Source organism: Geospiza fortis, unplaced genomic scaffold (genome assembly GCF_000277835.1).
Source record: "Geospiza fortis unplaced genomic scaffold, GeoFor_1.0 scaffold118, whole genome shotgun sequence".
NCBI classification, from domain to species: domain Eukaryota; kingdom Metazoa; phylum Chordata; class Aves; order Passeriformes; family Thraupidae; genus Geospiza; species Geospiza fortis.
The window spans coordinates 2,293,623-2,308,782 of record NW_005054380.1 but is presented as its reverse complement, the minus strand read 5'-3'; the positions used below and the strand labels follow the sequence as shown (position 1 = coordinate 2,308,782).

At 41.8% G+C, this 15,160-nt stretch overlaps 1 protein-coding gene across 1 annotated transcript in view; it reads left to right on the top strand.

Annotated features, from left to right (window-relative positions):
- Positions 1-1,441: 1,441 nt before the first annotated feature.
- FARP2 (FERM, ARH/RhoGEF and pleckstrin domain protein 2) overlaps positions 1,442-15,160 on the top strand; it is a 70,780-nt gene continuing 57,061 nt past the window's right edge. The window contains 1 exon segment of the mRNA XM_031060350.1: positions 1,442-1,661. Coding sequence (XP_030916210.1) covers positions 1,458-1,661 — 204 coding nt within the window. The 5' untranslated portion in view covers positions 1,442-1,457.

Genomic DNA, 15,160 nt, shown 5'->3' with positions numbered 1-15,160 from the left:
CTGGGTGGTCTCAGCTGTCCTGCTTGGTCAGGGTTCTGCAGGGGCTCAGAGGCCACACAAGTCTTGTGGTGGCTGTGATTAGGTGGGGAGGCATCTCTCTGCCCTTCTGGAGTAAGTTTATCTCTACAGGGATCTACAAGTATAAAAATAAAACCCCCAAAATGTTAAAATGCACTGGGCTGCAAGCTAGGAAGACATTTGACCAGTCTCGATGTGTGTGAGAATGGAAACATAAACCACCCCCAAGTAATTTGTAAGGACATCTAGGGCTGGCTTCATTCAAATCCTTGGAGTAGGCTGCCTACCTACTCTGAGCACAGAGACAAAGGAGTGTTGTCATGAGCTGCCTCTCTTCTTTTCTGACAAAACACTTTTACTACAAGACAATAACCTGTCACTCCTTTGGATGTGAAGCTGTCCCACTGCAGTACCCACACACTCTGGGCTGTTGGGGCACACTGTAGTGTTTGGGTAACTCACCCAAAAGGCCCAGGCAGCCTCCCTGTGTGCTCCTGCTGCCAAATACTCGGTGCCAGGGGGGGGCATGGGGCAGAGGCTGTGCTAAATTCTGAGCACACAGGCCTCACCTTTGTGTAGACCCCACTGTGGTTCCCCATGCAAATATCAGCACTGCCCTGGTGGCATGGGAGAGCTGGGGACAGCCTCGTGGAACATTTTCCCCATGTCAAATTAAAGATTGGCTCTGCACAGCTGCCACCAAGCTGTGACAACAAGACTCCTGTGTAGGAGTTAGCCTACACTCACCAGTGTCTGTCTCTGTAACTGAGATTTTTGCCTACTGATTTAATCTGGGTATAGCACAAATTTGCTGATGAGGTGAGGAGCTATTACCTTGTAGCAGTGCCTGATGAAGGCTCTGAGCTGCCAGCAGTTAAGGTTTTGCCTGAGTCATCATTTTGGAGGTGCAGGAAATTAATAGTTCTGTTATCTCAGTGTGCAGTCAGTGGGATGGTTGGGTACCCATGAGAGGTACCTGCCTCACCCTTTTCTGTCCCCAGTGCTCATGCTGCTGGTGGGAGGAGGCTCATCAGCAGAAAAACCTTGTCAGAAACAAAAATGTTCATGTTGAGAGGGCAGAAGGCACAGGTTTGATTACCCCATTTCTTGATCATGCTTCAGAATGGTTAGTTTTTCTTCCCAGCTGCTGGATTTTAGTCATGGTTTGGGTTGGAAGGGACCCTAAAGCTCATCTCATTCCATCCTCTCCCATGGGCAGGGACACCTTCCACTAGACCAGGTTGCTCCAAGCCCTGTCCAGAGCTTCATTAACCTTATTACTGATTTTGCTAGTGGGATAGATTGTTAAATAAGGATTTTGTGATAGTGCTTCAGTGGGTGGTATTTTCATCCACAATGTCAGTGTAAAATCTTTCTGGCTATGACCCTAACCTTCTATTTTCTTCCATATTTCTACAGACTCTGCTTGCTGTTGGAAGATGGGAGAGATAGAAGGAACCTACAGAGTTCTGCAGACGCCAGGCTCTCGTTTGGGTGCCCAGAAGAGCTCAGGAGTGAGTACCTTGGAGCCAGGGCAGAACCTCCTGACTGCCATGGCATCATCGCCCGCCAAGGCGCACGAGCGTGACCTCCCCGTCAAAATCAAGATGTTGGACAACACAGTGGAAGTTCTTGACATTGAGGTAAGAGATATTTAAACCTCAGTTCAAGTACACTGAGCCTCTGAGAATTTAAAGCTCGCAAGGATGTGCCTCTGTAGAGAGCTGGGACATTTTGAGGCAATATCTGAATGAAGATATTCCTGTAAATTCCTGTTGGGATTTACCTCCTTACAAGTAGTGATAGCAGTTGCATGGCTTGTTTTTTAAAATCTTTCAAGTGTAACAGATGTTTTGTGTTTTTAACAGACTTTAAATACAAGCACATACTGTAAGGAAAGTCTTTGTTTGTTGTTTGCTTTGGGGGAGCACCAAACCATCTCCTGCCAAAATGTTCTTGCTTCCTGAGCCACATGCAGCTTTGTCAGTTTGGCAGCTGGGAGAGCAGAAGAGCTTTGCCTTAGTTACTGCTTTATATTAATTATTTTAATGGTTTGTATCCTCTCCAAGTAAACTTGCTCCTATATGAAAGTCTTTGATTGTCAGCACGCTTTAGGAGGGATGCACCAAAGCAGTGTCAGTTCAGTGTTTCTGAAAATGTTTATTTAAAAGTATGCTTGAGGAATTCTGCCATAAGACATAGAAGGCATGCACAAATTAGGGAGATTCTGCTTTGAAACAATTTTTTTTTCTTCTAATTCTTGTTACATTTTCAGCATTAACCTCTGAGTTTGATTCCAGTTTGCCTGAGATCTGTTGTTAGAAAACAACTGTGTTGTAGTGAAGATACTGAGCTATCAGATATTCTGCATTAGTATCAAACTGTAATCAGTAATTTATAATTACCACTTGGAGCCTTAGTTTGTTGCATAGACTCAAAAAGGGTTTTTCAAATAGAGTGAAAAAGATTTCTGTGGAACTCTGAAGAAATACTGGATTTGGGGATGTCTTCCACAGATTCTGTCCAGCTGTTCAAGTCTCAGATGTGAAATCTGTTTTTATTTGTTTGTTTGTTTGTTTGTTTTTTAAGAGTGAGGCAGTGCCTGTATCCTTCCACTCGAGCACAGAGTATCTGGTACTGCAAACCCACCCATCCCTCATGTACCACACAGAACACAAAAGCCTCTTTTTTCCCCCTCACATTATGTTAGAATATTTTTTTACAAAATCCGCTGAGTTTGGTTCTTTTGAAGGATAATTTTATTTATTTTTCCAAGTTGATGTAGATGGTGCTTTTGTGTTTTGATTCAAAAAAGAAAAAAAACCTCCAAGCAACACCCTCAGCTCTGTAATTTTGAAAGTCAGTGCAAGGCCAGGTTTATGGGGCTTTCAGCTGGTTGTGTTGTATGTGTTTCCCATAATTAGGAGCTATCTTAGTTTTCTTTACCTGGAAAGCTCTCTCTGATTATGGCACCCACAGAAACACTCGAATTCAGGCACTAGCATGCTGAGGCCATAATTATTATTGTGCTGCTTTTCTTTATGAGATCAGTTGGAACTGAAAAACTTAGGGACCTCATGCCTGATGCTGTGAGTGATGAGGAAAAGGGGTCAGCCTTGGGTCAGCTTCAGAGCACTGAGCACAAAAAGGTCCAGAGTCAGCAGCTGTGGCATTACAGTCCAGCTAACACTGCCTCCATGGCCTTTCAGTTTTGGCTAAATAAGGTAGCAAATGATAGAAAACAGGCATGAGGTATTAAACTGTGACCATCTGCCTGATTTCTTTGGTGAGCTGTTGGGATAGCAGGAGCTGGTGACTGCTGTTTGTCATGGAAAATGGGAATTTTTCACTTGGGATTGAGGGCAGGAATTAGGAAAAGGCAGTGACGTTGCTGAATAGGTGGTGTGTGCTAGCACAGTCATTTTTCAAAAAGCAATTAGAGAAACTGGTGCCAAGCAGCTGTCCTAGAGGAGTGCAGGTTCAGATTGCCATGCCACTTGCCCACTTCTCTTTGCTTTTGTAATTTTGTCACAAGATGTGATGAGGTGGGGTTTGTGTTTGATTCAGGTCAGTGCAGTGGCTTTTCCCATGGGGTTTTGGCACTGCCTGCTTGGGGAGATGGGGGTGATCCCAAAAGGTGGTTTGGGGCTTTTTTTTCCCAAATGATTTTGGGAAAAATCATTTTTCTGTCTGTAAGAACTATGGCAAGTGACTTTTTATTGGGAAAAGTGGTGTGTCAGTGGAAGGACAGACTGAGTGTAGGATCAGCTCCTGCAGACCCTTCCCTGTGCAGTGGTGGGGAACCTGCTGCAATATCTCTGTTTATTGCCTCCCTGCCTAAAATGAGCCACAGTAGCATTTTTAACCATATTTGATGAACAGAGTAACCACAGAAACACCTTACTCCATGCAGCTTTACCTTGTCATCCCTTCCTTTCTCCAAGATGGGTTTAAAACTGTTGCTTCTCTCCTGGCAGGAGTTGGTGGTTGCCCTTTTTGGTAGCCCGCTTGACTTCTTAACTTGCCAAAGAGCAAGGAAAGAGACTGACAGAGTGATGTAATGGATGGAGAGAGAACAAAATGGGAAAGAACAGTCTTTTCTTTGTGTTATTGGTGTATCTGGAACAGTTTGCTAAAGGTTCCACATAGCTGCATTCTACCACCTTTTAGGTCCACTGGCTCTGTCCATTTTCCTTTCCCCTTCTGTTTCATAAGGTTTGATTTCTAAGTAGGAATTTTATTAATTGCTAAGAGGGAATTATTCTTTAAAGTATGTTGGGCAGAAACTTTCTCCAGTGAGTCTGATTTGAATGTTAAGGAATGGAGAAATACTCAATGTTTTCTGGAGTTTAAAAAACCTGAAGATGGGCTATTTATGGGTTCTCCTTTCCCTTCCAAAACAGAAGAGAGAATGAAACATATCCATTCAAAGCTAGGCTGCAATATTCATTATTTCCATGAGTTGGTTTTTTTCCCTTTTTACAGCCAGCTTGTTTAGTCAGCTCAAATGTTGCATGTGCCATTTCATGGGTTACCTGGCCTCTTCTCTCCAAACTAAGTCTGTCCAAAGGGTGGTTTTGCAGACTATGAGATGAATGATTGGCAAATTCAATTCAGTTCACACTTCAAAGTAATCAGGGTTTTACAGCAGAAGTTCTGCCAGCTTTCCAGATTTTCTGAAGACATTAAACTTGGAGGCTTTTGATCAGCACAAAAATGTGGCAGACTCTTAAGTAAAAGGGTCTGGGCTGGGTTGAATTCACCAAAATGACATTTAATGGAATTGCTGCCAGCAGATGATGTTTAATATTTGGCCTGTGTGATATGTGTCATTTAGGAAATTCTTTTACATGAAATATTCTCTATGCTATGAGGAAGTGCTCCAGAAAAAGTAGTTTATATTATTATGCTTCAAGTTTACTAAATTGTTTGGGGAGAACTTGGTGCTTCTTCAATGGCATGTACTTCCTCTTCTCCTCCTGCTTGGATGTCACATGAAATTTGGGAATCAAAAATATTTGTACATTTTATTATAGGGTCTGCCTGCCTGCTCCACTCTAAGGGAAAATTTAAACTGGAATTTTTTTCTTTTGTGCTAATCTTTGTTGGATTGTTTTGAGAACAGAAGTCTCTTCTTTTAAATTTTTTTTTGGTATGTAATACAGTAATGATGTTCTGCATCCCTGCCATGCTGTCTGAGGTGTCTCTCTCCCTCTGACAGGGGTGGACTTCACTGCCATTCTTGAGAACAGGCTAGTTAGATAAGATCACACTGTAATTCTCCCTTTATTTTCTTATTAATTAGTGTCCTCTCACTGCTCTTGTCTGCTTTGGTGTTCATTGATGTACTCTGCACAACTATTGCATTACTGCAAAATCAAAATTGTTTATTCTGTTATTCTGCACTAAACTGAAAATGTGTACTTGATGATTACTCTGACAGTGATAGTGTCTTTGCTGGGTACTTCCTTGGCTTATTGAAATTTATAAATTGAATTAATAGAAGTGCAAAGCTACTCTCCCTCATTATGTTTAGGATGGAAAAGAATAACTCTGGTTATTCTGGTTTCTGTGCAGTCTGCAGTTATCTGTGATTGAAAAGGTGCCATTTTCAAAGTGGCTTCCCCTGGGATGCCCATTGTTTTTGAGCAGCCATTGGAGGCCCTGAAATCAGGAGCTGGGCTGGGGCTGCAGGAAGTTTTTGGGATGGCAGAGGAAGCAATCTGACTGCAATATCCTTCCCATGATTTGGAGTGTGTTTCCCACTCCTGCACATGGCAGATTGCTCTCTCAGTAGCAGAGTTTGGGTAGCTTTAGTGCCCCCAAAAACTTTCATGGGGATGATGCAGAAATGATGCAACTTTTAACTGCTGTTATTGAGCAATTTTAAGTGAGAAACATGTGTATGTTAAACACTGGGATGATGCTGTGGGCACTGAAAAGCACTTGCTGTGTGCCATGAGGAGCCCCAGGGATGCTGCTGGTGGAACAGGCAGCCCAGTCCTGGCTCTGGCACTGGCATTTGTGCCCTTCTGCCTCTGCCTTGCTCTCCCTGTGCCTGCTTAGACCTTCCTTGCATGAAGGCTTTTCCCCTCTGTGCTGTGAAAGTATTAACAGCTTAAATATGTGAGGAGTCAAGGAATAGTCTGCTGCTGAATCCTATTAAGTGCTGTGCTGGAGGAGTCGAGGTGCTGTTGGTCAGCTCACAGTGTTTTTCTTCCCTAGCCAGGAAGAAATAGTCAAAATTCCAGAAAGAATCATAGCCAGATGTTTGTCATTGCTTCAGTTTGAGTCTCCTAAATATGGCAAATAAGCTGCCTTAGGACTTATTTTTATCTGACCTCAGAAGAGAAAGTTAGTAATTCACTCTTTTAAATTTGCAATTATTACAGGGTTTAAAAAGAAGGTAACGAAAGCTTTGCATTTTGTGTGCTGTTTGATTCCACTATATATTTTTTAGGCCTGTTATTTTGTGTTTGGAAGCTTGACTTTTTTGATGCTATGTAGGAATGTGGTATGGGGTGGGGAAAGGTGAAACCACAGCCATTTTATTGACAGACATTTAGAATGTGTGTTTTGTTCATTCAAGTGTTTTTTGATTTTTTTTACATTTTTTAAAATTTTTTTTTAGGAAAAATGTGAACCTAAATTGTATAAGCCAAAATTATTATTTTACAGTTTTCTTGACCTTAGGTGTCATATTATATGTAAAGAAAATTGAGTTGTGCTGCAATAAAGAAAAAACGGTCTGAATATCCCTGTGCAAAAAGTTGATTATATGCATGCATCTTAAAAGACAGAAACCATTTAGGAAAATGGTGATCAAGTGTTATTACAGTCCTTGAAATATTAATGTAGTGGATTGAATTCATAACAGTTTGTATGGCTAGGCAGATGTTAATTTCTGTTTTCATAATCTGCTGATGTAGGATAGTGAAAATCAGCTGAAATCAGTCCTATGCCATTCAACCAAAATGATTGTAGGAAATGCTGTATTCTACAAAAAACCCAAAAATAAGTCCATGGGAAACCTTTTAAACCTTTTTTGGGTGTGGGTGACATTCAAGGTGGGGCCCACAGATGGGCAATTCTGTAAAATACAGGGAGCCTGAAAGGGAAGAAAACCCGAGAGCAAACCAAGAATCAACCCACGGGCAGCTAAAGACAGCTACAGAAGTTCAGTGTGCTGAGAGGCAGGTCAAAGAAATGTTAGGTTTGTGCCTAAAAAAGGGATTTGGAGCTGAGCAAGGATGGTGTGTCATGGCACTCTCAGGGTTCAGAGCACACTGACTTGGGGATGTGCATTTAGCTAAAGAGGGTTGCAAAAGCACACCTGTGTGTCAACCCTTTCTCCTTGCAACCAAATTCCTGTTTGGAAAGGGCAGTGCTGCCTACTTGGGTAAGAGAGAGACCATATATATAGAATATTTAAAAAGCTGTGCTATGGTGGCAATGCCTGGCATGAGAGATTTACTGTTCAAGGCTGGAGTGTTGGATATGGGAGGGAGGTGGGCCCCTCTCTCTGACTGAGCAGTCATTCATTAATAAAAAACAGAATTAGAAAAGGGAAAAAACCCCAAAGCTTTGTAGGAACTCTATTAGAGCTGTCTGACACATCTTCAACTGAAATAATGCAGGAAAAGTGTTGCTGTGCCCTCAGCCCACTTGTCAGGCAGGCAGCCTGAAGCCAGTGGTGTAGGAAACCCCTGCTGGCAAGGGGGAAGTTAGAAAAGCTTGGCCTTATCTAATCTGGTTTGTAGGTATTTATTAACCCATCACCACCTCTGCTCAAAGTACAGTGGGGAGTGATGTTAGGACAGCTGGTACCATTTCAGTTTTGCACAAAACAAAAGGGAGTTTTGGCCTTTTCTGTAAAAATACCCAATTTGTATTTGTCTTTTGTCCAAAGAGTCTGTCATAACTGTCTTCTAGATGTTGTAAACTATTTCCTTTGGGCAGATTTCCTCAAAGAAGTGTCAGCCTGGAGTAGCCTATTGCAGGGGAAGTGCAGTCCCTGGGTATTCTAACACCTCTCCCAGGAGAGAAGGCTGGGAGAATTGGGATTGTGCAGCCTGGAGAAGGAAAATCTCTGGGGAACCCTTACTGAGGTCTTTGAGCACCTGAAGGGGCTACAGGAAAGCTGGAGAGGGGCTTGGGACAAGGTTCTGGAGTAGCAGGACACAGGGAATGGCTTCCCACTGCCAGAGGGCAGGGATGGATGGGATATTGGGAAGGAATTGTTCTCTGTGAGGGTGCTGAGGCCCTGGCACAGGGTGCCCAGAGCAGCTGTGGCTGCCCCTGGATCCCTGGCAGTGTCCAAGGCCAGGCTGGATGGGGCTTGGAGCACCTGGGACAGTGGGAGGTGTCCCTGCCCATGGCAGGAGTTGGAATGAGATGGGCTTTCAAGTTACTTCCAAACTAAACTATTCTGGAATTCTATGAAAACCCAGATCAAATTTGGTAAATGTGGGCATGGATGATGGTTTTGAGGCAAAAACATAATTAATGGAGAAAGACTTGCAATTTTAGTGAGGTGGTGTTTTGTTTTGGTTTTTTTTTTTTTGTTTTTTTTTTCTTTTTTTTTTCTGAACAGAGGCAAACAGAGTATTTTCTATGTTTAAAATGCCTTAAAAATATAGAGTTTTATTTATATGCATATACATGCCTATGAAATGAAGCTGTGCAAGGTCCCAGGAACACCAGCAACAGTGTGTGGGGTGGCCATGCCTCAGGGAATGGCTGTAGGAAAGTTCAGAGATTTGTGCAAGGAACAAAGCTCAAGGGAGAAAAATTGTGGTCAGTCTCCTGATTTCTCATTCCTTCTCTTTATTAGCTTGTGTGAACAAAGGAGGTGCTCGGACTTTCTGGTATGAACCTGAATTTGGGATCAGCTACCCCAAAGCTGCTCCTCTCTGTGGTACTGTCACTATTGTCACCTGGATGTTTAATTATTAACAAGCAGGAGCTCTGGTGCCAAATCATCCAGCAGTACCTGTGAAACTCTGTCCCAGGATGTGGCCCATGGTGTTAATTAATGTGACTTCCTTCTTCCCCAAGCAGTCTACAGCAGTTTTATTCCAAGTACTCCAGGTATGTCAGCACAGCACCATTTCTAAAAACTTAGGACCATTTTTTGTCTCTGCGTGCTCTCTACCTAAGTGTACATTTTCCACTCTCATTCATGTAATTCCCTCCCTTTTGGGAATGTCTTCCCATGTCATCCAGTTGTTGTTTTCCTTCTTTCAGGCATCCAGCAAGTCTAGCCACTCTGGAAAAGCTTGTTTGTTGGGTAGAGCTGGTTCAGTGCTTTGACATTGCCTTAAATGATCCTTTAAATGATCATAATTTTAAAGCTAGCCTTAATTAAATGAGCCAGAGGCTTCCATTTCTAGAATAATTTGTCTGGCTGTGGATTCTGCTTAAAAAAACTCTGACAAAACCACATCAAAACCAACCACTGAAATCCTAAGACAAAAACAAAAATGGGGAGAGAGTCTTAGAATTTTTTTTTCCTAAACAAAAAAATGCCCAGTATGGAGTGTAATAATGAAACTTTAAATAGCTCCAAGATTTTTATTTGGGTTTTCAGCTTCCATGGTTGAGTAAATGATACTTCAATGCTGTGTGGAAATACTGTAACACAATAATTCTTCTTTCTGTAACATAATAACTTCTTCTTTTTCATAAAGAAGAACTTTCAAGATGAAAGTGTATCTCATTTTGTGATAATGAAGCTGCATCCTGTGCTCTGTAAGCTGTTAAATGCTCTGCAGAATATTCTTGATGTGGTCTTGGTAAAGTAACCTGTAGTTGGGACCTGTCAGTATAGAAGAGTGGATAAAATAAATGTATTTAAAATACCCTTTTCTTCACAGAGAGTTAAAAGAAAAATTGAAAGACATGAAGCTTAAAGTTATTGTTAAATGTTCAGATGATCAAAATAAAATAATATTTAAGCAATTTGGCTGAGCACATGAAAACAGTGTTTGACAGAGTTGTTACCTGGTGCTTGTTTTTGTGGGGAATCAGGGAGTATTTTCATTGGAGTTACTAGTTCCAATCAAAACTGAGAAAATTAATAAAAGACTGAAAAGGAAGGCAGTTGTTTTTTGCTTTTCCAGTTGGCAGATTGAGTACTAGATATGGAGCTGTAAGGTCATCTTGTTTCAGCCATGAAAACACAAAGTTAATGACTGGTACTCCTTGCCACATGAGATTATTTCCTTGTTTCTAATAAAGATTCTAATGTCCACCCTGTATTCAGAAATGCAGTTTTGTTTACATGTGGCATTAATGATGATTTTTAACAGGGAGTTTTGAGGGTGTTTTTTCTGTCTCACGCTTCATTTGGACAGAGATCTAAGAGATTACAGAAGGGTTTGAGATAAACAGCTATAAACTCACCAAAATGTTTGGATTTTTCTGATTAAGAAAGGAAATAACAAATCTATGTTTAGTTGCAAATTGTCTATTTTTTTTTTATTTTGCCATAAAGTGAAAAATCACTTTTTCATTAGGAAAACTTTTAAAGTGGCCTGAAGAAGAAAAACCAATAAAAATCCGTGTTGAAGTGACCTTTATTTAAATCAGTTTAGTTTGCCTTAGCCATTCACAGGGTGCTCTGTGCTGGCTGCTTGTGAGTGATGATGTCAAATCTAAACTTCTGCCTCTCATGCACATCCACCATTAACTAGAGGAATTGGTCTTCTGAAGATGCAGATTTCTGTGACACAAAAATCCAAGGTGTTTGCTGCTGCTAGGGTCCAGTGGCTCTGGCTGTACAAGAGTTTCCATTCTATACCTCAGCTTTATAACACTTTTTTTTCCAAACTCTTGACTTTTGGACTGATTTTCCCTTCCAGCTTATCTGCTGCCAAAAGTGGATTTCTTTTTTGGAAAGTTGGAGCAAGGACAGCTTGCCAGTTTTGGAAGATGAGAGTACTAGTCCTTATGAAAATACGGGGGTTTTTGGTTTTTAAATTAAAATATGTGGAAACAGAAAGCTAAGATATTCTGGAAGACAAGTTTGGGAGGTAGAGAAGAAACCTTGATTTTGATAATATTGAGCTATGGTCTGCTCAAAATCCTAGGCTGAGTTTGTTTTCTCTCTTCCTAAGCTCAGACATTATGGCAGAGGGGGGATCTGCCATGTAGCAGTGATATTTGAGAAAATAGCAAATAACACTGGGCTTGATTGTCCCCCTCTGCTCTGCTCTGGTGAGATCCCATCAGGAGTACATGGAGTGAATCTGGAGAAGGCCACAGAGATGCTCCAAGGGCTGGAGCCCCTCTGCTCAGGAGCCAGGCTGGGAGAGCTAGGGGTGTTCACCCGGAGAGGAGAAGGCTCCAGGGAGACCTCAGGGCCCCTTCCAATGCCTAAAAGGGTTCCAGGAGAGCTGGAGAGGGACTTGGGACAAAGCATGGAGGGACAGGACACAGGGAATGGCTTCCCACTGCCAGAGGGCAGGGTTTGATGGGGTATTGGGGAGGAATTGTTCCCTGTGAGGGTGGGGAGGCCCTGGCACAGGGTGCCCAGAGAAGCTGTGGCTGCCCCTGGATCCCTGGAAGTGTCCAAGGCCAGGATGGACAGGGCTTGGAGTGACTTAGGCTAGTGGAAAATAGCACATTCTTGCTTTCAGGTATTTTAATTTGCATTGTATTAAATTATTCTAATTCTATCACTAATTTGGCTTTAAAATGAAGAAGGGTAGATTTAGATGAAATGTTGAGAAGAAATTCTTCCTGTGAGAGTATTGAGGTCCTGGCACAGGGTGTCCAGAGAAGCTGTGGCTGCCCCTGGATCCCTGGAAGTGCCCAAGGCCAGGTTGGACAGGGCTTGGAGCAACCTGGGATAGTGGGAGGTGTCCCTGCCCATGGCAGGGGATGGAACTGGATGAGTTTTAAGGTCCCTTCCTACTCAAACCATCCTGTGATTATATTGTTCTATAAAACAAAAATAGCTGCTGTTACTACTTTTAAAAATTATTTATATTTTATTCCTCTGTCCTAAGCATTCCTAACATTAATTATGTTTATTCTTCTGATAAATTAAAAAACAGAGCTATCTCCTTGAGGCAAGAACTTTTAGCTGGGAGTGGTTGTTCCTGTTTGATGCTGTCTTAGCACTGGGAAGGTTTTAGGGTTTGGTTTGGGGTTTGCCAGCAGGGTATCTGCTGGCACTTGTGCAACTCTGAGGCAACTTTTAAAGTTTGATTTCACTATAGAAATAAATTTGAAATAAATCTATTCTACTTATCAGTCTTCTAATGATGACTTATTAAAATTATCTACAGTATAGTTAGAGCAGGGTCACCAAGGAAAGCTGTTATTAGCTGCCTCTTTTGGTTTTTTTGCCCCATTTTTTTCTTCTTTTTTTAATGTGAAATAATTCAGCAATATCAGTAGTCATTGTCTTGGCAGAAAATAAAGAGTAATTGAGGGGTTTGGAATGGAAAGTATGCCATATTGTGAATTTGTATTGAAAGCAGGACCTTTATGAAATGCATTCATGCAGCTACTCGCCCTGCTGTCAAAATCACAGTAATTAAGAAATTACTTCAAATATTTTGCTTTGTGCTGCTTTTATGCAAATGAAACAATGACATGGAGCTGCCCACTATGTTACTTTCATTTCTGTCTACTTCAAAATGTTCAGCTCTTTGGAAAGGATGGTTATAAATGCAATAAACAACTTGAGGAACCAAATACTTCTAGGAGGAGTTTTCCCAAAGAATTTGAGGCAAAATAATAAAAGACTGTGTTCTGTCTCAAGCTTTTGAACCCCATTTTTATTTTAAAATAAAATTAATACTGTTCTTTCAAAATGTGACATTTATCCTTTGAAGGATGCAAAATGATACTGAGCTTAAACTGAGGTTTTTCTTAGCTTTTCATTGTGACACCCAAAATTACAGTTGGTAGCCTAAGCAAAATTATTTTACACTTTTAACATTTGGATGGCACCTTTGTAATTTAATTGGTTGTCAAGTACTTCCAGCTCCAACCATCTAAATTTCTTCATCTCCGGTTTCCCTTGAAGGAGCATGGACTTGACAGTGGAAAGGGAGAAATGCCAGGGATCTGTGCCATAAAGCCTCTTTTTTGGGAGAGATGAAGGCAGCTAGATTGTCTTTAGGCACAGAACTTGATGGAGCCAGGAGACGTGGCTCAGTGGGAAAGGAAGAAAGCTGTGTATTAAAATCCAGTTGGGATCATTTTAATCCCTGTATGGAGCTAGCCCTGCACACAGATCCCTTGATCAGTGCAGCACAGTTTGGCTGTTAAACTTCTCTGATTGTTACTAGGCATCTTTCAGGAGTTAATCCAAGTGTGTCAGCTCTAACAAAAGATGGTTGTTGGAACCAGAATTGGTTTTTGTTTTGATGAGAAATCAGAGACCTGGGTCACAGGACATGTCCTGTTCAGAGGCTTTTAAAGATGTGTACCATGAAAAGGCAAGGTGCATGTCCCATTTTCTACACATGAGGTTGGTCAGGGTATTGCTGCCTCCCCACAAACATTGCTGGCTGAAAAGTGTTCCCTTCTGTGGGACCTGGGAAAAGGAGGTGTACAATTACTGATGTGGGGGTATGGACCTTAAAGAACAAGGGTCCTACTAGATTTGAGGATATTTTCTTCTGTCCTATTTGAAGGTGTATGCACAAGTCCATAGCACAGTCCATTGAGGAGTGACTGAGGGAGCTTGAGGAACAACTAAGGGAGCTGAGGGTGCTCAGCCTGGAGAAAAGGAGGCTCAGAGGTGCCCTCATCACTCTCTGCAGCTCCTGAAAGGTGCCTGTGCTCAGATGGGGTTTGTCTCTTTCTCCAGGCAGCACTGACACAACCAGAGCACACAGCCTCAAGCTGCACCAAGGGAAGTTTAGGGTGGATATTAGGAAAGAGTTTTTCACAGAAAGAGTGATAAAGTTCTGGAATGGCTGCCTGGGGAGGTGGTGGAGTCACCATCCCTGGGTGTGTTTAGCAAAGCCTGAGTGTGGCACTGGGTGCCAGGGTTTAGTTGAGGTGCTGGGGCTGGGTTGGACTCCATGCTCTTTCAGGTCTCTTCCAACCTGGTCATTCTGTGAATAGCAAGAAATGTGTTTCAGTTAAAAATTTAAAAAACTTGATTTCCAAAATTCATTTCTCCAGGCATAAATGTCTCCCGTGGCAGAGTCTGTTACCTGCATGGGAAAAGTGCAGGAGACAGCAGAGAAAGAATGTAATTTACTGGCTTGCCATTACCTGTATCATTCCTTATTTCATTGTCACCATTTAAAAACCAAAAGCCATACCCACAGAGTCTTCTGGAAGCACAGATTTTGGCTAGAAAAGTGCAACTGTATTCTTACCAAGAAATGCCATTTTAGACATCACAAAACCTGTTCAGAAAAAGAGATGAGTACTCATATTCATGTACCATGTCAGCACTCAGATTGGCATCTCTGTACCATCTGCAGTCACTGAGAACTGCATCATTTCTCCTGACTTGCAGTTTTATTTAGGGGTTTCAGCATTATTGGCCTGAGCCAGTGTGATACCAAGAAACTTTTTGAGTGACTTGTGTTTGCACCAGGTGAATTCACCTGACTGAAGCTGTGGTTGCTTTTACAGGTACCATGGCTGATGAAAGCCTGAGTGGGAGGTACAAACCCATCTGGTGTCCTGCTTCTGTGCTTTTCTCTGAGTTTCCAGGGTTGCATTCAGTCAGCTTTGCTCACACCATTGCAGATACCGAAGCTATTTCAGGTTTGCAGCACTGCAGGGCTGTCAGACTTTTTCTCTGTGAAATTTTAGGGGCTTTTTAAGAGTTATAGAGGCATTTGCACAGTTCTAAAAACATTGACAGTTTGTATCTTTTTCCTGTAAGAGGTGATTACTTTTGAATTTTTTATGCACCTCAGTCATGTGAAACTATTTCCCCAATGTTTCCCCTTGTTTTTTTATCTTTTAAGCCTAAAATAAAACATTCTTGCTCTCAGATATTTTAATTTGCATTGTATTAAGTTATTCTAATTCTATCACTAATTTGGCTTTAAAATGAAGAAGGATAGGTTTAGAAGAAATGTTGAGAAGAAATTCTTCCCTGTGAAATTTTTTCCTGATGTGAGTGTAGTGAGGCCCTAGCACAGGTGGCCCACAGAAG